Consider the following 23,929-nt stretch of genomic DNA (forward strand, 5'->3'; position numbering starts at 1 on the left):
CATTTAAAGGCCTTTGCAGGTGTTTTGAGTTAATTAGCTGATTAGAGTGTGGCACCAATTTTCTGAGATACTGATTTTGGGGTTTTCATTAGTTGTCAGTTATAATCATCAAAATGAAAAGGAATGAACTCTTGAAATATATCAGTCAGTGTGGAATGAATGTATAATTTATACAAGTTTCACTGGTTGAATGGAATTACTGAAATAAATCAACTTTTTGATGATATTCTAATTATATGACCAGCACCTGTATATAGCACATTTCACACTATCTGTCACATCACATTCACACTGACAGCAGAGGCTTTCATGCAAGGCTCCAACTGCTCATCAGAAACAGAAAACGAATACATTTAATCACACGGCCATCAGAAACAATTTGGGGTTCAGTATGCCTAAGGACACATCAACATGCAAACAGGAGGAGGTGGGAATCAAACACCAACCTTCTGATTAGTGGATGACCCTTTCTGACTCCTAAGCCACAGCCACACCATGACATCAACAGATTAAAACAAATTTCCAGTAGGATTTCAAGCTATAACTGTACAAACTGAGCTCCTGGCATGTTCCCTGTGAAGTTTCTGACCTAGTAAATAAACTATTTTCAAATAGCACCTTTCACAGACAAGAGCGTTCACAAAGTGCTTTACAGTAAAAAATCAACTAGAAACAAATAAAATAACAACAGTAAATAAACCATAAAATACAAAACCTAATTGCTAATTAAAACCTCGTCCACTAGTCGACCTCTAGTAGGGCTATGGAGCTATTTTTCCCTATGAGTGGGTCCTAATTTAGCTGTGCACGTTGGGTAACGCGTTACACATTCCTGCAAATAGTTTCACACTATACACTTGATCTACATGCCAAGACCACAGACCGTTTGTGACGTACCCCATAGGTTTCTGAAGAGTTTTGAAGCTCAACTTGGGCGGCTCCCGGTGGCTCTGGTCGTCACCATCTTAGCAGTGCCAGTCTCCAGCTAATCCAAAAATGGGCAAAGAGGTGGAGCAGAGTATAATCATCTTTGGAGACAAAATTTGCATTTCAAATGCAATGTATCCTTCTGTCAGCACAAAATTCCGCACAGAAATCAGTAGACAAATTCAGCTTTATTGACAAGAACAGTAGTGCTGATACAAGGCAGGAGCTAGGGGGAAGCTCAAAACAGTGCATAAATCAGATACAAAAAACCATCAGAGTAGCTTTTAACTGGATTTCCAGTCTGGATAATCCATGTAGTTGTTCCTTTAAAAGATGGAATAAAAAGTTTAGTTAAAATGGAATAGACTGAAGCCCCCTCCTGATGAGAGCCTAACATGTAAACTGAGATTTTCTGTTTTTGTTTATTTTAAATTTACTTCATATACAGTACAAAACATGCATCCCATGTTATTCCACAACTACCAGTCTTACAATGTACACCGATTGCACAAAATCAAATTGAAATCATAATTGAAAGAAACAATACACAAACTGTATACATCCGTCACAGACGCTACACGCAAGACATACTTGGCTATTCCTATTTCTCCAACACCAAAAAAAACGTCTTTTCAAGCTACCATTAATTTATACACCAAATAGTACTGTCCCTCTGACTACTGGGCTATTTTCAAAACAGCCTGAGGTAAGCTTTAGCACATGAGACACAGCTCAATTTCAAAGGCTAAATTTTTTTAATAAAATGTGATATAATGCCATAAATCCTTGAACATCAACTGTCACAAACACAAAAGAAATGTTTATAAAGAGGTCAATGTTGCTTCTTGTTCCTTCAATTTTTGTTGTAAACAAATTCAGCAACAAAAGTGCCCAAGTACTTCTGATCCCTTTAGCTGACCAAATTTCTCTTAATCCAATTATTGACAGCTTCAACCATTAAGTAGTGCAACACAAATCCAACAAATGCAATGATCACAATGAGAGAGAAAAAAAAAAAATAGGTAAAAACCCTAAAGGCAAGAAAGGGCAAAAAGACCACTCAGTGTTCCCTTTTCTGCTTTCGGCCAATGTCTACCTCGTCCAGCCCCGTGGCCGATCTGGACTGCTGCATTTCTCGGAGCTGAGCGTGTGTTAGAGGCGGCTGCTTCTTCAGCTTCAATAGGTGAGCGTCAATGGGGTCGAGTTCGGGCTCAGACACGGGGACAGGCAGGTAGCCGCCGTCCCTCGGCAGGCACATACACCAGCCGGCGCCGGCCAGGTCCAGCTCGCTATACTCAATCTCAGACTTCTTCAGCTTGAAGTCTACCATGTCGGCCGACTCGCTCATGTCCACCAGCAGGTTCCAGAAGACGCAGCTCAGGATGATGCCCAGCAGCTGCAGGGAGACATGGGACCTTTTTTATATAAATGCTCTCAATGTGCGTAAGGGTTTGAAAAAACTTAATGTCAATGTGAATCACATGAACTGCAGATAACATCTATTCATTCAGTTATTATTTTAGTGTGAGAATGCCAAAAAACAAAATTGATAAATGACTTAAATGATTTATCAATTATCACCAACTCATTCATCATTTCAGTCCCGGGCCTTAGATCACTCAGCCACCAAGGCAGTATGTGCAGGGAAAAGTTACTATTACTGGTACTGATTCCAAGAAGTGTAAATGCTTCATTGCACAGTTTTTATCATTCACGTGTTCACCGTATGTATGTGTTTATTATAGGTGATACATGGGATTTACTACAGGGCTTAAAGTTTATAAATGTTGTTATCCCGAAGGTTTCTCCATCTTGTCTTTGTAATCTTGTTACCATGTTTTGTCAAGCAGGGCACTATGTTATGAGACCAAATGGATCAACCGATCAATCTCCAATTTGTTGTGTGAACAGAATTATGACATTGAAGTAAGAGGAAAATCTGTTGATCGTGTGAGCTAAAGTCATTACTTTATTGGTTTTAGACCTTTATATTATGCGGGTGGCTCTTGTTTGTAGAGGAACATTGAGGATGTCGTTTAAGGTAACATCTGAAATAGGAATACAGAATGTAGAAAAACACTGTTTACAGTGGTGTGTCATCCAACCATTTCCAATAACTTCAGCGCGTTGTAAAGTAAAATTTTATTGAAAAAAGAACAATGTAATCAAATTCTCAACACATTTTTATATAGCAGAATATTCTGCTTCAATGTATACTTGTTGGCGTTTAGCCTTTCGAAAAACAACATTTTCACATTCCTCCCTTTTGCTGCAAAGGGAGGCACGCAGCTGTATTAACAGCGTGATCTAGCAGCAGTGAAAACAGTTCTGTAAATAACATTAATATGAACATAAGCTGAAAATCTATTCTGGCTCAAGTAGTGACATTGTTACCTAGGTTACCACAGGTTAGCCACAGCTATTAAACACATCAGCAGGATAGAATAAGTGGAGAGGTCCCGTGGATCGTCCATCTTAATGGATCGGAATCAGCCAAAATAAAGTAGACCTTTCTTCACTGAACTTTACTGTGCTGTTGTTGCAGCACCGCTCTCCTTAATGACTGCCAGGCTCTACAATAGGGATGAAACAGTGCTGAGGGAAACTTGATTGATGAAAATCGCTTTATAGTGAATGAAGGGTAACTTTTAGCTTTTTTAACTTTTAGCTTAATGCATGATGTGCGGACTTCAGAATGAGGGAAAATGTGATGGTTTGTCTGTCTGTGTATATACATACATATATACATATACATATATACACATATACACATATACACACACACACACACACACACACATATATACACACACACACACACACACACACACACATATATACACATACATACACATACATACATACACACATACATACACACACACACACACACACACACACATACATTATATATATATATATATATATATATATATATATAGTCACACCACTGCTTGTGTATAGAAATATTTATTTACAGGATCAATGCACAGAGCGTGTATCACGAGGCGAGTTCAACATACCGAGGATATCTTTACGTTATCTGGCTTCACTAACCCTAACAATTACCATCGGGATAAGCGGCACCACGAAGCTGGTTATCAACTCCTTACGTAAACCCAGGGTTTCCCAATCCAGCCGTGAGTGCGTTCACATAAAAGAGGCAGTGTTAGCGGCAGATGACCAATCACAGACATGAACAAGCCTACTGGCATCAGAGAGTCATATTTTACAAAGAGCAAATTGTAACATTACAGAAATAGGACATGGTCTATGTAACACAGCTGCAGTTGACACGTGCAGTGTGAATGCCTAAATTAACAGGCGTAGTCTATAATAATGCGTTGATCTGATGTGTTCTTATGGAGTCTATGAAAATATTCTTTCAGCTCGGCTGTGTGTCTCCTTATCACCACAGCAAACATAAAAGCAGCCTATGAAACAGTCTGTGGGATTTCCTACAGATGGGGATGTTATTTCCAAGAGAGCTGATTGGTCAGTAGGCGCCGTTTTTATAGAGTTGATCTCTAATCTGGAACCTGCTCCGGAGCAGGTTAGCCGTTCAGCATAAGTTACCATGGCGATCGACCCCGGTCAGAAGTGAACCACCGTCGTGGTACTGAAAACCCGGGGTTAACCCCGAAGTCACCTGAATAAGCTCAAATCCTGCTTCGTGGTACAGGCCCCTGACCCAGGAGTACTCAAGCAACAGCAATTCAAAGGAACTGCAAGACATGTCTGTTAATCAAGTTAGGATGAGGACTGACAGAAAGCAGTAGTGTGAGGACACTATTAACTGCAGAGAGTAGGTGTTTTTAATTGAACATCATTTCTTGCAGATTGTATGAACTATAATTTATACTGTGTGCACAATTATTAGGCAAGTGAGTATTTTGACCATATCATTTTTATTATATTTTCAAAACTCCAAACTGTAAAGATGAATGCTTATTGGATTTAAGCATTTAAGGTGATGTGTATTTGTGTAATGAGGGAGGGTGTGCCCTAAGGAGATCAACACCCTACATCAAGGTCTTCTCCATGAGATTTTTGTGCTCTAGTTGATTATTAGCGAACATCTGATTGAAGTTTAGTTATTCAGAGTGTTGCATCCTTCTGAAAGGCATTTTACAATTTCTGACTTTTCAATGTCAGTTTTGACCCATTTTGTCTGAGGAAAAGAAGCTGCCTAATAATTATGTACACCTTGACATAGGGTGATCTCCTTAGGCCACACCCTCTCTCTTTCCACACGTACACATCAGCTTGGAGTTATAAAGTATTCATAAAAATGATGATACGGTCAAAATACTTACTTGCCTAAAAATTGTGCGCTCAGTGTATACTGGATAGGTGACGCTAGGAACACTGCTGTGTACGTAGCTGTTTTAGAAAATAATAAAGATAAGCAATTATTGTAATCACTCCACTCTGAATGGGGCTGTGACGAGTTTAAATGGATGCATGGGAAGATTTTTGGATAATTTAATGTGTTGGAGACAAATTCAGATTTTCCAAAAGCTATAAAGTAATGAAACTGTCAAAAAATTAACCAAGCAAGTTTTTTGAAAACTTAAACATGAACTTACACTATTAAGTATCCTGGCTGTGCTAAATCAGTTTTTTGCAGCATAGAAAGTATGAATTATTTGCCAGGCCTTCTTGTTGGGAGGAAAATTAAAATGTGAAGTGTAGTTTACAGTTCAATTTTAAGTTGGAGAGATGCATTTGGTTGGAAAGAGGGCTTCAAACCCAGTTCAGTTTCAGTGAGTCGGTGCTCTGACTTTTAAATTACCTGGGGCAGCCCGATGGCACAGCAGAGTGCAATGGTTATTCCAATGTTGTCACTCATCCAGAGGTTGACTGCATGGATGCAGCCTCGCACATGGATCACCTCATGCAGGGTTTCACGCTGATACACAGACCAGAGGAAGACAACAAGAGGAAAGTTTTTTTTAACCTCAAACTGAACAGCCATTTCCACTCAACACTCCAAGGTTGTCACAAACAGTAGTTTGTAGTAATCTGTTCATTTAATTGCAGCTGCTGCAAAAACTAGAGGCTGGAGGATGGAAAAATGGACAAAGGAATCAATTAGCATCAATTAGCATCACAGGATCTGCTTACAGCACACGTTTGTAAATAACATGCCTGTAAATTAGACAGTAAAAGGCTTTTCAGTCGTAATTCCTCTAAGGTTATGAGAAGACTACATCAATTCTTTCAGGAACAAGTAACATTATAGAGGCTAAAGCAAATGCTTTTGAGATGAGAATAAAGTAGCAAAACTTAAATTGTGATGAACAATTTGCCCTAGGGCCTGGATGTTCCTTTAAAGCTATGAAACACTAGATAACCAATTAAAAATGTCACAAACTACAGGGATGCTGCTGTCGACTGGATACACCTGCTGTGTGACAAACCAAGGATTTGACACAGCATGACTAAAGTTATATAGCTGGTATTCTTCAGAAAAATAATACCTCTATCTGTCTCTCTCCCGGTCTCTGCCGGCTCTGTAGACTTTCTTCATCAGCAATTTTATAAAGTCACCCAAAAAAGAATGCCCCGCCCACGATGAGGTGGGCCACGTGTAGAGGAGGCTTCTTGTTAATGTCATCACCTGTCGTGCAGCGCAGCATGTGCATACATTTGACACACAGGCACAGGATTGGATATGCAACACTTATGTGCCTGCTCAACCGGTCATGGCCGATTAAGCTGAAGACTGGGCGATTCCGGTCACCAGCCGATCGATCGGGGCATCTCTAGTTTATAGTGCCTCTTAATAATCTCCTGATGAATGAAAATGAACGTCTTCCAAAGTCTTTACTGCAAAACAAGACTGGGACCGAAGCAGCTGTCAAGCTGCCAAGAATTAATGGTGTCACAGAATGTCATGATGAGAAGCTCAGACAGTCTGAAAACTAACTGCCAAGGAAAATCATTATGACTACTTAAGGAGTCTGGCAGGAGAGTGTGAGTGTGTGTGTGACTGATGGACAAGCTGCACGGATGGAGGATTTACATTCTGCTTTAATGAAAGGTTTTCTTGTTTTACTTTGACAAGAGAAAAGGCTTCAGAGAAGAGGACTCTCTTCTCTTTGAACTGATGGTATCTCAGGAGAACTTTCCCCCAAAGTCTGAAAGTCTTCAAAAAGTTTTTTTTCCCCCAATAACAGGTGTTTGAGATATGTATATATTGTAGGAGTGTCGCCAACATCTTTGTGAATAAAGTGATATATAAAGTATTTCATTCATTAACCAAAACCACACATTTATTTACTCTATAAAAAGGGTTTATCAATTAAAATTCTATAAGATTTGTCATGTAACAATATGAGATAATTATCATTTTATTTGATTTATATTTGATTGACTGTGATTCAATAGATGGATAGAAGATAGAACTGATGAGTATTTTCATTATCAACTGCCAATTGTTTTGATAAATAATAATAATAATAATAATAATAATAATAATAATAATAATACTAATAATTAGCCATTTAGCTGACAATGATCCAAGGCAACTAGTGGTTAGTGTCTTGCTCGGGGACACATTTGTGGATGTCGCGGTGGGAATCAAACACAGGTCTCCTACAACAGAGACGTGTCTTATCCATGTGCCATCACTACTATCATGAAAGAACACATAGGAAGTTGCTTGTGTTGTGACACTAGACATTATCCCAGTGAGTGAAAAAAGAAGTTAAATTTCTAAGTTGGTCCAAAAATATTATCATAACCCTCATGGTGTGACCATTCTGTGTCACAAGTCATTGATACAAAAACTAAACGGACAAAAATTGATCCAGAATAACCAGTTGTTTCTCTCACCTGTTGATCCAGAGTCTTGTAACCGCACAGAGTGTTGATGACCTCTCCTACCTGTGCAAAGAGACAAAATTTAAAGTCAGAGACAAGATTTTAACTGAGCCAAGGTGACCAGAGACCATGGGGACATATGTGAGCGTAACGCTCCCCACAAGGGGGTTGTTCCTGTCTGCTGCCAGCCAGAGCGTGAACTTCAGCGTTTGCAAAGTGGCTTCAGCCCTGACAGGTAGGAACTGATAACAGCAGAAACCTAGCCAATGTTCAGCTTTTCTAACCAACTCCTCTATCTTCCTCCATCTCTGGGATGTGTGTGAGTATTGGATGATTCTCTCCAGCACAGCTCCACTGCTTTGAACTGAGGGACAGGAGTGATGCCAGTAATATGGAGGAGGCCACGTGGGACCAGCATTTCATTTAAAGAGAGAAATCTACCGAAGGCCATATAACTTTAAATCACAGCATGTCTCCTGTTAGCAGGGCGAGCTGCTTCTCTCGCACAACCAATTACATCACTGTTGTGGAGATAAAGGGTTTCTTTTCACACATCACTAACTTGGTGGATAGTTTCTAGATTTTAACCATCTATCAGCAGGGACTAGGATTAACAAATAAAATGCAACATCACTGATACTCTTTCTGGATTACATGCTGTCACTACTTGCTAAATTAAGTGGCTGCTTACAGTAAAAATCCAGTCATTGCAAAGTCTATTTACCGGTCTACTTTATGTACGTGGTCCAAGCAACCACACACACACACACACTTTATGTAATCCAGAGCCCGAATGACTCATGGTCAACCCTAGTGAATTTAAGCAGCATGACAACTTGAATGATGGTTACAGCTTTAGTTTGTGTTGTGTAACATGTCAGTGTTTCCTGAAGCCTTTCCTTTGTTTGCTTTTTGCAATATTCCCTTGTACTCCAAGTTTAGTTCAGGCTCGTGTGAAAGCCGTCAATCAACCTGACCAAGACCACCTGTCAAGGTGGGTCGTGGTCCACCTCCGAGCACACTGTGGTGCAGTTTAGTGATGATGTGAAAGCAAAGCAGACCATCCACAGTATTAATCGTAAAATTAATTGAAGATAAACCACTTTGAAATACCTGCTGATCATGAATCATAACAGAGTGATGACCCGATCTGTAAATGCTGTGTACCCTATGATTATGCAAGATTATTGAGTAAACATGGTAACACAGATGTGCATCAGAACATGAAAGCAGGCGTATGTCCTACTCTGTGTATGTAAGCAATTCCCCAATAAAAAATGAGTGAAATAAAACTATTCTACCCGCAATGTAACAGCACAAAATGCCTGTCCTGTTTCGACCGGTTCACAACTATTTATGATATATGAGGTCCAGTTACTGTCTCATGGTACTGTAACGTGTTACATAGGTGTGACCCGAATAGTCAAAGATTTGAAGATTTATAAAGCGAGGATCATACCATTTTCATTCATTCATTCATTCAAACCTTTATTTAACCAGGATAAATTAAAAATCTCTTTTACAAGAGTGCGGTTACAAAATCAATTTAAAAACAGTGACAGACAGACTGCCTTTCTGCAAGTGACAGACAGACTGCCTTTCTGCAAGGTCCTTTAAAAAGCCTTTAAAAGAATAAAGTGAGACCAACTCCTTCAACTGTAGTTCATCTGTAGTGAAGCTGATTCCATGCAGATGGCGCTGCAAAATTAAAAGCCTTTTTTCCAAAGTCAGTGCGGGCTTTAGGGACAGTCAATAGAAACAGATCCTGTGAGCGCAGGTGATATGTCCCTGCAGGCCTCGGGAGGATGTAAGTGTTCAGATAAGGAGGAAGAAGTCCTAACACTGCCTTATAAATAAAAAGATGCCAGTGCATCCAACGCTGAATGGAGAGGGAGATCCACCAGACCCAAGCATACAACAAACAGTGATGAGTGAGAGATTTTAAGTTTGTGATGAATCTCAAGGCTCCATGAAACACAGTGTCCAAAGCATGAAGGCACTGGGAAGTTGAATACATGTATAAAATATCACCATAGTCCAAGAATGACAAGAATGTTGCATTTACAAGTTGTTTTTTGCTTTCAAAAGATAAACAGTACTTAAAAAAAAAAAAAAAAAACCTAACTTCAATTTCAGTTTTTTAACCAAATCTTGGACATGCAATGTAAAAGACAGTGATTGGTCAATGGTAATGCCCAAGTATTTGTAACGTGACACTTCTACAATTTCTGTACCAGAAAGTGTACAAATGGTTGGGACATTGTTTTTAGTTGATTTTCCCAAAGTGAAAGTCATGATTTTAGTTTTTTTAGAGTTTAAAACCAATTTTAAAGTAGCCAGATTATGTTGCAAGATGTTAAAAGCGGACTGTAAATTTGTGACTGCTTGACCTAATGTGGACCCAGAACAATAGAGAACAGTGTCATCAGCACAGTAATGATAGTTTGTATTTTTATTATTTTTATTTTTTATTAATTCTTTTATTTTAATTAATTAATTATTTTATTATTGCAGAGGTTGTTTGTATAAATGATAAAAAGAAGAGGCCCAAGGTTTGAGCCTTGAGGCACCCCTTTATTATATTATATATATATATATGCCTCCCTAAATATTATATTATTATTAATATTTAGGGAGGCAGAAGTGAGGCCGTCTACTTGCACACATTGTGTTCTCCCTGATAGGTAACTGTTGAACCATCCCACTGCTTGTTCTGCTTGAGTCTTTGAAGGAGTATTTTAAGATCCACTGTGTCAAAAGCTTTTGACAAATCAATAAACAGTGCTGCACAGTGCTGTTTATTGTCCAAGGTTTTGACCAGGTCATTAACAACTTTTGAAACAGTTGTTATTGTACTATGTTGTTTCCTGAAACCAGATTGAAATTCATTCAGAATATTGTTATTAATTAGATCCATTAGATTCCATTAATTTAGCTAATAATGAAAATTTAGAAATAGGCCTATAGTTATTTATGTTTGCAGGATCACCACCTTTGTGAAGGGGGAGAACATTGGCAGATTTCCAGATGGCTGGTACTTGATTCGTTGCTAAAGAAAGGTTAAATAAATATGTAACTGGATTGGCTATCAAATCTGCAGCTATTTTCAGAAAATATGATTCCATTTCGCCTCGACCTGCTGTTTTTTTTGGATCTAGATCTTTGAAGGCCTTCCTTACTTCTGGTTCGGTTACTGTCTTGAAATGAAATGGTTGAGCTGACAGTGACTGATCAATAGGACATACAGTGGGAGAGCTGGAAACTGGATTATGTAGTGTTTCATAAAAGGGAGCTAGCAGCAATGAAATGATTATTAAAACTATTGACAATTTCATTTTTGTCAATGATTTTTTTTGTCATTAACAACTATACAAGATGGTACTTCTGTATCTGTTTTTGCTTCAGTTAATAATTTGATTGTTTTCCAGAACTTGAGAGGGTTATTTAAATTTTGGCTATACAGGGGTGCTCAATGTCTGATTTTATATAGAACTACCGGTAAGTTATTATACAGCCTATTATGATAACATACAGTATAATGCTGTAAATAAAAATGTGAAAAGTTAAAAAGTTTTCAATCAATCTTTTTAAAGTGCATGAATCAATCCTCCTCCGATGGACTGGCGAGCTGTCCAGGGTGTACCCCGCCTTTCGCCCGATGCCAGCTGGGATTGGCTCCAGCCCCCCGCGACCCTGTACGCAGGATATGCGGTTGACGATGGATGGATGGATGGATGGATGAATCAATCCTCAATTGTAACCCTAACCCTTAAGGTAGGGGGCGTCAGTGTACATGTGTGGGCGTAGCTTGTGTGTGAGGTAGAGGATTGTTGTGCTAGTGCTAGTTGTGTGTGCACCTGGCGGAACGTTTGAATCATTTATCACCATTGTTGAACCACACAAAAAATATTATAAGGTTTTTAAACAGTACTTGTATTAGACCCGTGAGGAACCGCATTGTGAACGCAATTCTCGGTGGGCATGCACAGCTCAGCTGGAGATGTACAATGTAAGTTACAGTGACTAGTGAGTAGAGCCTGCAGCTCTGCAGATTCTCAAGATTAAAGCCAGGCGAGCGTGTATAACCCCACCCGATCCGGCGATCAGTCGACTAAAGGCAAGACTGATTCGACTATGTAAATCCTTAGTCGGGGACACTCCTAGTGCTGCATGACTTGCTCTCAGTCACCGGAATTTGGTTTTCTCAATGTAGGTTCATGTAGTGCTAAAGATGCAGGAAGAGAGTAGCCAAATCAATGAGTTATCAGACCAGAACCAAAAGGAAACGGTGTCTCTTCTTTTTGTCCTTGATCTGAACCAACTGAACCGAACTACGGGGGTCAACAACCACACAAGAACTACCACCAACAGCTCGTGCAGATGTTTTATGGTATTTTAGGTGATGACTGTTTGTTCTATGTGAGCTGCCAGCACTCACCTTACGGCGAACACAACAGGTATATGGAACTCCACAGGCTAGTGGACCAGTACCATTGCAGAAATGATACTGGTTGACTCCCCAGTCCTTATACTCGTCCCCTCCACAGCATGAAAACTGGAAAACAGAACAGTACAAGGACAAGGCAATTAGGATCCAAGCATGCTATCAAAACGAAGGCTCATCTCAAATTAAAATGTGAAACATCAACAAGCTCGAGTTCTTTTCAAGTCTCTGAAATGAAACAAACAGCTCCTGCTGTGCAATTCACACTTCTGTTTCACCTCCGAGTTGAGCCGGAGCTCACTCACCAAGCTGCCCCCTTACCACCCCATCCAGACAGACACATTATCCTTCCCTGTATCTAATTCCTACAGCATAATAATGAATAATCACATTGTAGGTTCTGTTACTCTGACAGATCAAGTAGATTGCTCATTAATTATGAGGCCATACTGACTATCAAGACAGCAACCGCATTTTAAAATAGCCAAATAATCCGACAGTACTTATTTTGTTGGATATCTTAGTATGTCATGAAAGGATAAAAAGGATTTGAAGGGGCAAATGTTTGTGCAGTTAAAGGCTTTTCTTATAATGGGGACCATGCCACAAGAGTAAGAACATTTCTGGGGATACACTGCACCTGTGACAAAGCAGACAGACTATTCCAACAGTAAAACTGAAACTAAAGAAATATAAACAAATAATACTGAAACAAACAAATCATGTCGTCTGTCGTATGAAAGTACCAGCTTGGCTGGATTAAAATGCAGGATAACAAACCTGTGTGACCAACTGCACCGATGAATGAGAGCATCAAGCTGTAGATGACCCCTGGCTGGTACAACCCACATCTTTTTATCAACACAACAATATCAAATAATACCATTATTTTACAACAATACCTATATACACAGTTTAATAATCATTGCTGTACACAAAAATAAGAAATGCATCTCCCAATAGAATTTCCTGTCTATACATATTTTCTAGATAAAATACCATACTACCTTTTGTTGCACATAGTCCAAGATGTTTTTGAAGTCCAGATCATCGTAGTAGTGTTTAATTCCTTCTCGTATACTGCTCTGAAACAAGGTAGACGTCTAGATCAAATGAAGAGAGGCAGAAACACAGAGGAGAGGTGGTCACTGTTTTGAGCACTGACAAAGATGATGCCAGTCAGAAAGGATGATGAAAAAGTAGTGACTGTGATATGTAGGAATGTACAGGATGTGTGAACACGTCACACGAATAAGATGCTTACCTTCTTTTCGAAGATGAGCGCGGTGGTGAGCGCAACCGCCTGGAGAAGCAGCAACACACAGAGAACACAGAGGAACTGTGGAGGGAGAAAGATAAAGAATCATACAGTACTCCCTTGGTAGATATATTTAGCAGTGGTGCACCAAAAAAAAAGAAAAAAGAAAACTACATTCTTTGCAACCAAATACAAATTAACTTTGCAGATGTTCCATTTCAGTACATCAAAAGACACAACGCATAACATACTGATAAAGCAGAGATGGCTCGAGCTGATCCCAAAGATCAGTATTGGGGCCGACCCAGGAATATCTTAATGGATCAGTTTCAGCTAAAATAAACCACATCAAATGCTGAATCTTTCTTTACTGTGTACTCTTGTGTCAGTGTCAGTCTAGTGCAGCATTTCACTGCATATATCAGTAAAAATTAGAGTGTACCAATGCGAAGATATTTGGGTGCCCTAGTGCAAGACTTTTCAAACCCAGATTGGCAAAATACAACTAAATATCAACGCGTTTTAACAAAGAGCTGTGCACAAAACATTCCGGTAGCAGCATATTTCAGTTTCAGAGAGAAACCACTGTTGTTCGGGTTGTGTACTCTCTGCAAGTCGTTGTTAGTATCTGGCCACAGATAATTTATGAAAGATGAACCTCCAATCTGTAATACCACTGTAAAATTGCAAGTAAACTTGAGTGTTGTTGTAGTCCCAATAACTCCAACACAGTGACACGTCTTCCCACCAGCTGATCGGGTCACATCAATTTCAGGAGTTCTCCAGCTCAAAATTTCATTCACATCATTTAAACAATTTTACAACAAAAACAAGCTTATTAACTTTATCATTCTGAACCAGCAACTCCAGGATTTAAATTAAGTAGCTTGTGAAAATGTTTGCAGGTTATACTTGTTTCCGTGTGTCAGATACATATTTAATCAACAGTGCATATCTGCTGCTGCCATGTATAGAATCATTTTAACTATGTATAGGGAGTATCTTTGGTATAAATACTTAATTTGGGATGTATTAAGTTCTATATAGTCATATTTTCAGGTTGTAGCTTGAGTGCGCACTGGACAGCTGTGTCATTTAGGCAAATATCAGTACTGGATTTGATATTAGAAAAAAAAAAGACCACAATCCCTATATTCCCTTCCTTAGATAAAACTGCTAGTATTTATCATACTGTATGCTATTTATGGAATACTTGTTTTTGATTTGTAATCTAAGGTTTTAAAATGATAGGGAACAGAGTAAAAAGCTTGGTTTAACCAACCAACCGACGCTGAGAGAAGCAAATATCAGTGGATGTAGGAACATAATGTATAAGTCTCCCAGTGAGTAACATTAACTTTATAGCTTCCTCCGCATGAAATGAGCTCCTCGTCCTCTTCAAAGCATAAGCAGAAACATCATTGACTTCCTTTTTATTGCTAACTTTAATCCCCTTTTTCAGTTTAGGTAATTTAGCAAAATCTAATTACATAGTTGCATAGCAACCACAATAATATATCTTCCCTTTGAGTTCTTTTTCTGTTATAGACAAAACCAGCAGGTGCACTTGTGCATTTGCAGTTATATTTTTCAGTTTTGTGTTTTCAGTATGTGTGTAATTTGTTTATTTATATACAAATGTACACACAAATACAGTACTGTGTTTGTTGAGGTACCCTCATTTGTATAATTTAGTTTTATTCCCCATTACGTCCGTGAATTTGAAACTCAGTTGACACCGCAAATGTTCTCTTAACAACTCTGAAAATTGAAAAGTTGTGCGCGCACACACACACACACACACCCCTTTTCAAAGGCGTGCTCATGCCCGCCCTCTTCCTCTATCATCCCTACCATGTGCAGCAGGGTCTTGTTGTCCCTGAGGGATCCAACCATGCCCACCACCGACACTGTAAACATCACCAGGCCCAGGAGGATGAGCACAACAGCAGGAGCCAGGAAAAGGCCCTCCAGGGTTCGATTCTTCTGCCTTTCCACTTCGGCATACACCCCCACACAGAGCACACAAAGACCCATCAGCTGGGGGGGAGAAAGACGGGGAGAGGGTTCATGAGATAAAAACCGTCACAATCCTCAGTATGACGAACACACACTCTCAAGCTTTTTGAACTATGTTTAATTTTCAGACTTTTAGAATGTAGTATTTGTGTGAAAACATTACATTGTTTACTTTAAATTATTTTGAACTCAAGACTGTTCGGTTGTTTAAATATACAGATTTCTTTAAGAACATTTCATTGGGTTTCCGTTGTCTTTGCTCCTGCTTCTTGTTTTATGAATGATAACAGTTATGCCATTTTCTCTCATTTGAAAAAGAAATTTCAATCTGAAGAGACCATTCTGGGTTAAATGTTTGATTGGACATACAAGTTTAAAAGTTGACACAGTTTCCCTCTGAGTTTTAGTTTCATTAGTGTGGTAAATTTAATTTGGCTAATTAAATTTTTTAAAGAGGATTTGTTGCTTCTTAAGGCAGGATAAGGCTACAGCCCATATAAACTTCAACTACTAGATCCACTTAATGGAATTATGCAGTGAATGAAGAGGATGGGACATGCCCTCTGTCATCACAGGAGATTCATTGCACAAGATTCAGACTGGAGAAGTCCAAGACGCCAGACTGGATGTGCAACAAACCTGTGATGATATCACCACAGTATGCAATAAGCCAACAACAAATGGTGGCAACAGGAAATAAGATTTTAATGACAGTGAGGTGATTTAATCAGTTCCACTGAAGAATAAGAGCACTGTGAAATTAAAAAAGGGTCATTAGTGATTGTCTTTAACTGTTGCACTTGACTTTAAGTTTGCTTTAACAACACCACCATCTTTCAGGCATGAAAGAAGTATTCATTATACATACAGGTTTAGATGATTTTTTTCCTAGTACACAAACCCCCAAAATGTACTGAGTGCTCACACCATGATGGGGAAAGGCTACAACATGTGAAAGGATGATAACGGGGACAGAAAATAGAAAAATGGGGGGTAAAATGTGGTGTTGGTGTAATATGACTGCATCATCACAACAGTGATCATTGCTAAAGTGCACCCAGTGCTCAGCCTTGCTTTACACTTACACTGACATCTAGCCAGAGGTAGAAGAAATACTCTTTATGGAAGGAAAAGTACAAATGCAACAACTAAAAATAGAATCACGTAACAAAAAGTACTTGTTTCACCATTATTTATATTACATTATTATTAATACTGAAGCATCCATACTAGTAATATTTTAGTAGCATTTTACTGCACTACCACTACATCTAGCTGGTCAGTGTGCTGGATTAGTGCCTCACAGTAAATTACTGTCATGAAGAGCATTACATTAAAGTCATTAGCAAGACTAACCAAGTCCTACCCTTAGTCTACCCCTAATAAAATATGTTTAGAGCACATGTTCACAAATTGGAGTGTCTCACCACTGTTTATATTTAACTAATCCAAGGGCTACAAAAAGAAAAGTATAAACAGTGTTTTCTTCCCAGCTATTGATTTTATAATTGGGAACAGAAGCAATCTGCCTTAAGAGTGGGGTCCATCTACTTCAACTCTTATTTACTGCTCACAACCCTCCATAAAGCATTGGCAGATACACTTGGCTTCCCACATCCAGTGTCAGCCTTTCTCAAACAAAAAACTTTGAATTGCTAGGATAATATCGGCCTTATGGTCTTAGGGTTTGTTAGCTAGATCCAGATGTCACAACAGTGACGCTGTGCAAAGACACTTGGACCCAGGAAAAAGCTTGTTTGGACATTTGACATTTAATACTCTAATACAATTCTCAATGTAATTGTTTGTTAAGTATAGCTGTAACTAACCGTGAGTAAAAAGAAAAATCAACCAGACTTGTTCATGTTGCCCTGGATGTGGATGAGTAATTCTCACTGCACACCTGCGGCTTCATTCGTGTCATAAGAATCCTTCTTAAATTACATTAACCAAACTTAACACAACTACAGAAAAGATAGCTTTAATTAAGTCTACACCGTTAGCTTTGGGCTAAAGGAGCTTTTGTCTGTTGAGTTGAGCTGAGGCACAGTGTCCTAAATCCCAGAAATAGTACAGGGGGGAGACAGATCATATGAAAGGGTCTCTGGAGTACTAATGGAATCAAACTACTGATGTTTTGGACTCATATTCAATAATGTGCTTTAGGGTGTATACACTCGACAAACACGGTCGGGTTGGTGGTGGTGGTGCAAATTGAACATTATTTCAACAGTGTTCCTGGAGATGAAAGTGGTGTAAGCTGGGAGGGAGGGGGGTGAGTAAGCATGAAGCCAGACACAAACACAGGGGTTTGTAAGTGAAGCGATGAAGGCTGACTATCACTCATCTTTTCTTCTTAAAGGCTCATCCAGCCTTTTTAGGTGGCTTCTCGATTCCAAATTAATCCCAACAACTTCAACAACCAATATGACCATAGGTCTTTCTCTGAGTAGATCATTTATTTAGTTGTTGTTGTTGTTATTATTCATTTATTAATGCCTGGTGTAGTTCAGTCTGTAACATGTTAAGAAAACATTTCAGAGGAGAGGCATCAAGTGAATCACTAAATCAATGATGATATATAATCAACTGTAAGCATACGATTCATTTAATACATATTGACCCTGAATTGGTTGAATGACAACAAAAGCGCTTTTCAGCCTGCTCCTATTTCTGTCGGAAAACTATTTACCCACGTTATCGTCCCTTTAACTGGATCCAACGCCCTGCACCACTGTGCCGTTTACAAGCCAGTGATCGTGGTTTACGTTATTGTTTCAATACCAAATGCAGTTATTAATATATGAGTATATTTTTTTATCATTACAGTGCCCGAAATTCTAGTATTAAGAGATTAAAATTTAGCATGATGCATGGTGTCTGGATGGTTATGTCTATCTTGTAAGCTAACCATTCAACAGCTAGCTAGTATCCAGACAATTTCACACCAAATCCCATTAGAAAATATGGCGACTTAATATCGCATTGCTCACCATCAAATACACCAAGTTGTAATCATAATTTTTAACTTATTTTCTAATCATTATAGTATTTCGCTAAATGCGGAATGTGTCCTATCCAACACGGTAATATTTCGTTAATATCTTAGATATAGCCCTCTCACGCTAACGCTATTTAGGTAACGTTAACGTTAGCAGTTAGCCTGAGTTTCAGGCGAATCCATGTTTTAGATTGAAATTATAATAGAAAGAGAGTCGTGGTCGTTGTTTGTTATATATGCCGAAATGTACATCAGCTCGTATAGATTCAACAATATACGTCCAGTTATGTTCTAAAACGTGTGTATGAGCCTGAAACATATGGTACATTTAAACCCTAGTGTTTTGAATGAAGTTTGGATAGATGAATCACTGACGCTATTGGGTGGCTCGCGTCTACTACAAGCTGATGCTATTGCAGCTCATTCGAACTTACTATGGCACATAGAATGGCAGTGTCAATAAATGGACCAAAAACTTACCGAGAAGAGCATTGAGTAGATATTAAGGGTAAATTTGATGAAGTAGTAGAAGTGGTTGGTTTTCCTCAATTCAGAGTAGGACGGCATGGCTGCTTGCATTAGTAAAGCTAGCTAACAAGCTAGCTATCGTTCGTTTGGTTTAGGAGATATCAAAATTATATTCATGAAAAATAAAATATTGTTAAGAGAGCTAACTGAATTTTAAATATGTAGCAGCCCTCATTTCTCTCACACTATTTTGGGAAGCCACAGAAACAAAACCATTTCCGTGCGGCCGGCCAGTCCACGCTTTGTTTTGACTACATTCTTAAAGGGGCAGTGCACACGTCCTCGTAATTTCATTGGATTTAGCTGCTACAGTTAATTTCTAACATCATTTTGTGATGTGACAAAAACTATAAAAAGCAGCCTGTATTATGACATTGAGTCCAGAAGTACTGGATCAGTCTCTGTAGTAGCAAAACAGCTAAGGAACTTGGGAAGACAGAGATGATAAACATCTATCTATAAAAAAGGTATAAAAAATAATTTAAACAACAGGATGAAAATATAATGACCTCTCTGAAGAAACTTGGTCATGGTAGTAGCACAATAATAGATGATAGAAATAAGTATAACATAAACATAAAATCAAAACATCCATCCATCCATCCATCGTCAACCGCTTATCCTGTGTACAGGGTCGCGGGGGGCTGGAGCCAATCCCAGCTGACATTGGTTGAAAGGCAGGGTACACCCTGGACAGGTCGCCAGTCCATCTCAGTAAATCAAAACATAAATTTTAAAAAGCTAAGAGTTACTGCATTATTTCTAGACTCACAGCTAATCCTTCTTGCTTCAAGTTGCATCAGTTGTTGGCACCACTTGTTGGATATATTTGGCATTTGACATTACTGATGCATTCACAGATAGGTTTACCCAAAGCTGGCCATGTGTTTACCCAAGTGATTATCAAAAGTGTATTCTTCTGCGATTTCCATCTTTAGCAGATGGTTTGTGTTCTTCTACTCTTTATTGCAATCTGTAGCTTCGCTTCCTCCTGACAGTGGTACATTTACGTAGGTGTGGTACATTGTTCCAGGTAATGTGCAACCTCACCTGCTGTGTACACTCCATTATGTGTGTTGCAGAGAGAAGCATGAGCTAGCTAAGAGTGATTATATTTAATCAATTACTGACTTACTGGAGTTCTTCAACCAACGCTATCCTCTTCCTGTGCAAACATCCACACTTATTATGTCTCCTTGAGCAAGACCCAGCTGTTCTGTGGCTGACCCTGACTTCTGACCTTAAACTGGAGAGGGCCTATCAAGAACAGAATTTCCCTGCAGGGATCAATAGAATATTATGTTACACACTGCCCTGTGATGGAAGTGTAGTGCTGAGATTGCACCTAGTCCCATATGACTGTGAACAGGAATAAGTGGGCAAAGAAAGGACTGAATGATCATGCACTGCTCAGTAAGATCTGCACTGCCAAACCTTTTTCCGAAGGCTTCTCTAACTCAACAGGATATCCATTGATCTTTGTTGAAGGAATTAAATCTGTCACCCTGGTGCACATTCTGAGGGTCATTAGGGTGGCTGCAGCTCATCAACGGCAACACACAGTCTCACATCTTTCACAAATAACTGACTTAAATTTTCGGTGGGAGGTAGGGTAACATTTAGGCCAAGCTACTGAGAGACAATCAATCGAAAGGTCAGAGATAACATTTGGAATTCAGAAATGTTTTCATGCCCCTGAGGCCCTCAGGATCATTGACCAGACTGGGAGACAGTTTGCATGGACTGAATTAGGTTTAAATTCAGAAACCCAGCTCATTTCTTGGGTTAAGTCATCTGAATCCAGCACTTCCTCTGCCTCCTACTCACTCCACACCACACGAATGCCCATATTTAAACAATTATCCCATCTTACCCTTCTCTATGACGGCGGCCTTTTATCCTGCCTTAGATTGTTCGGACAAACAACTCATGGAAGCTGCTTGACCTTTACATAATTCTAAAAACAAAGCCTCCCAAAATGACTAGTTATAATTGGCACTACACACACATATAAATAAATAGCCATCCCTACTTATCCAGCTCACAAAGGAGGAACAAGAAGAATGAGGAACAGTACTGTTCCTCATTCTTCTGTTCCTCATTCTCTCACGTCAAAGCACAAATTCTTTTCATATTACAAGCACGCAGTAAGATTCTAAAGTAACCTGTAAGCACTTTTTTGATTAACTCTTTCTATATTAACTATATTTTGGATGCTATGTCACAACTCTTTTTCAGCACCTTTTACTATACATTGTTCTATGACAACATTAGTCTAAATTAGTTTTGCGTCAGCCAACTACAACAATAAAATGCTATTTACATCAGTGATAATAATAATAAAAAATATTATACATAAAGGCTCTGTAGGTTCCTTATGGCTTTGGGTGGGCGGGTGTCTGTACATCCATGTTAATGTAAAGCACACTGGGCCTTATTCTTACGGTACGTGCATAGAAACTTTCTTACTTTGCACACAAAACAAGTCATTTTTGCTACTTTCATGGAACGCAACCTTAGTTTTAGACTTTGCCAAGAACCCATGTAAGCCTGTTTTAAGTTTTGTGTAAATAAATTTTTCCACTTTAAGCTAGGAAACTCACTTTTTATTTTATTTATTTTTAAGTATTATTTCATAGAATATTTTAAATATGATGATAATTGAAGAGGATGAAAGGGTGTCAATTTAATGGTTATTTAATACATTTGGCCAGTGCAATAGGAAATTAACAGTTTTACATATTATTGTCTATTAAAGCCTTTTTAAATAAATAATTTAATATCGATGCATTTAGTTTAAAGGTGTGTGTTTACATTTTCTAAGACAGCCGGGAAGGCTGACAAACAAATTTACTTCAGAAAATATTGATGAATCACAGATTTGTGCGTAAAGTACAGTTTTGTGCCCATTGAGTTTACTTGTAATGAAATGTACTCCACAATTCTCTTGCATTGCTCTTCATCTTTCTCCGCAATCCATACGTTTCCCCCCTTCTATTCTTTTGGTAACACAATACCAAGTTAACTTTTACAAAACTCTTCACATAGTTAAGTCAGTGTGGACTAAACTGTGGCTCACTTTTCAGTGCTTTGAAACAAAATGCATTCAATGACTTCTTTCAAAATTCAACTCATTCAACACAGAAACTCTGTGTTTAGTTCAGTTTTGCACATATTAACATACTACTGTAAATACTGTCAAATATGCTCCCGTCTCTGCTTGAGGCCAGTGGCTCCAGACTACATCAGCAGCTACGACCATAAAAAACCTGAATCACTGACTACTGCCAGCAGTCGAGTTGCATTGTGGGTAATGCCAACGGCAGGTTTCGTCAAGAAAGAAAAGAATGCATGGAATGCGAAAGACTGTCTTCCTCTGATGCATTTTGATCCTTTTTTTAAACTACAACAAGTACAATGCTGAAGTATTCTTTTAAGTCATCTGCAAAGAATTTTATTTTTGTTTGTAAATTACAATGCATTTCATTTTCAGCAATTCTGACACACCTACATCTGCTGCCTACATTTAAGCTATGTGTATTTGGATTTCCTGTATGTTTTTGTGTGTTGATGTGTGTAGGTTTAAGACTGCTTCCATGTCCTCTCATTGACGATCCTTGCACACAACCTGGCACATTGTCTCAAAGCTATAGCAGCAATTATTCCTGTTTTCTTTTCATCATGCTACTGACACCATATTAGATTTGTCCTTTATCCATTACAAATTTACACCTTGATAAAATGTAATAATGACAAGAGAAATAGCACTGGTGCTACCAGTCCTGAATATAGCTCATTCACACATGGTAAGTAGAGTGGGGTAGTGCTTAACAAATAGATTGAAGAAAGAATATTACTGTTTGATTTCCACTACTCTTGGAGCTTGTGTGACATTGTTGAAGCCTCTACCCATAGCTATCACTTCAGTGGCCAATACAGAGGTGGCCAAACCTATTAAAGCTCTTCCACAATCTTTCTCATTCCTGAACTCAAAATGACAATCGACAAAATGGTAAGCCAACTAGCTTTGTATATCATGGTACATGACTGTGTAAAATACAGAATTTCTATCATATAAACATTCTGAATGTCCATCACTATTGCTGTCACTTGAATTTCCTATAACCCTGCATTCTTTCTAATGACAAGCAGGGGGTGACTCCAGTGTTTGCAAAAATAAGTCAGATTGTAAGTCTATGATAATGACCCGACTTCCCACCTGATCTTTTTACCTTAGTAAACAGCATGATGTTAATTTTGTGATTTATGGTCCCTTTTAGAGGAAAATAAATGATAAAGCAGATTATGGTGTTGGGTGTGGCTAAATGTATGTAAATGAAATTACATACATTTTTATTTAAGGGGTTTTTCAGTAGCAAAAATTTGCATCCCAGTTAATACTACACTTTACATGAATTATGGAGGCACTTTCACTTTCTAACCAAGCTAGCTCCACCCTCTCATCCAAATTTGGTCACTTCTCGTTCTAATAAACCAAGATGGTGACGGCCAAAGTGGCAATTTCTAGACTTCAAAACGGTATAACACAAACCAATGGGTGATGTCACAGTGGCTACTTTTTTTTACTTTTTTTTTTTTTAAACAGTCAATGAACAGTGGCTGCCTTAACTATGTTTGTTAATGATTAGTCAACTTGAAGCATGCTATTTTGGAACAACTAATTTTGTACTACATTTATTTTAGTTGAAATTAAATTGTAGAAAAGCACAATTTGAAGTGTAGTTAGTGTACGTTTATGTGCTGAAGTGGAACAACTTCAAGTATACTTTGTATACTTTAAGTATATGGCTGTATATTTACTAATAAACATGCTTGATTAGTGGAGATTAAGTGTACCTTATTTGTGATATAAGTAAATTAAAATGTATTCTCAGTGTCTGACAAATATACTAGCATTATACTA

At 38.5% G+C, this 23,929-nt stretch overlaps 1 protein-coding gene across 1 annotated transcript; it reads right to left on the minus strand.

Moving 5' to 3' along the window:
* Positions 1-1,096: 1,096 nt before the first annotated feature.
* On the minus strand, positions 1,097-19,254 carry zgc:110329 (uncharacterized protein LOC550500 homolog). Its single transcript, XM_038704181.1, has 8 exons — positions 18,958-19,254; positions 15,312-15,497; positions 13,464-13,538; positions 13,207-13,302; positions 12,194-12,310; positions 7,768-7,818; positions 5,723-5,839; positions 1,097-2,323 (listed from the first exon to the last, which is right to left on the minus strand). The coding sequence occupies exons 1-8, from the start codon at positions 19,054-19,056 to the stop codon at positions 1,988-1,990; spliced, it is 1,077 nt and encodes a 358-aa protein (XP_038560109.1). The 5' UTR covers positions 19,057-19,254; the 3' UTR covers positions 1,097-1,987.
* Between the last annotated feature and the right edge of the window lie 4,675 nt (positions 19,255-23,929).

Source organism: Micropterus salmoides, unplaced genomic scaffold (assembly GCF_014851395.1).
Source record: "Micropterus salmoides isolate LMB-PRFRI ecotype aquatic unplaced genomic scaffold, ASM1485139v1 Ms_hic_scaffold_7, whole genome shotgun sequence".
NCBI classification, from domain to species: Eukaryota; Metazoa; Chordata; class Actinopteri; order Centrarchiformes; family Centrarchidae; genus Micropterus; species Micropterus salmoides.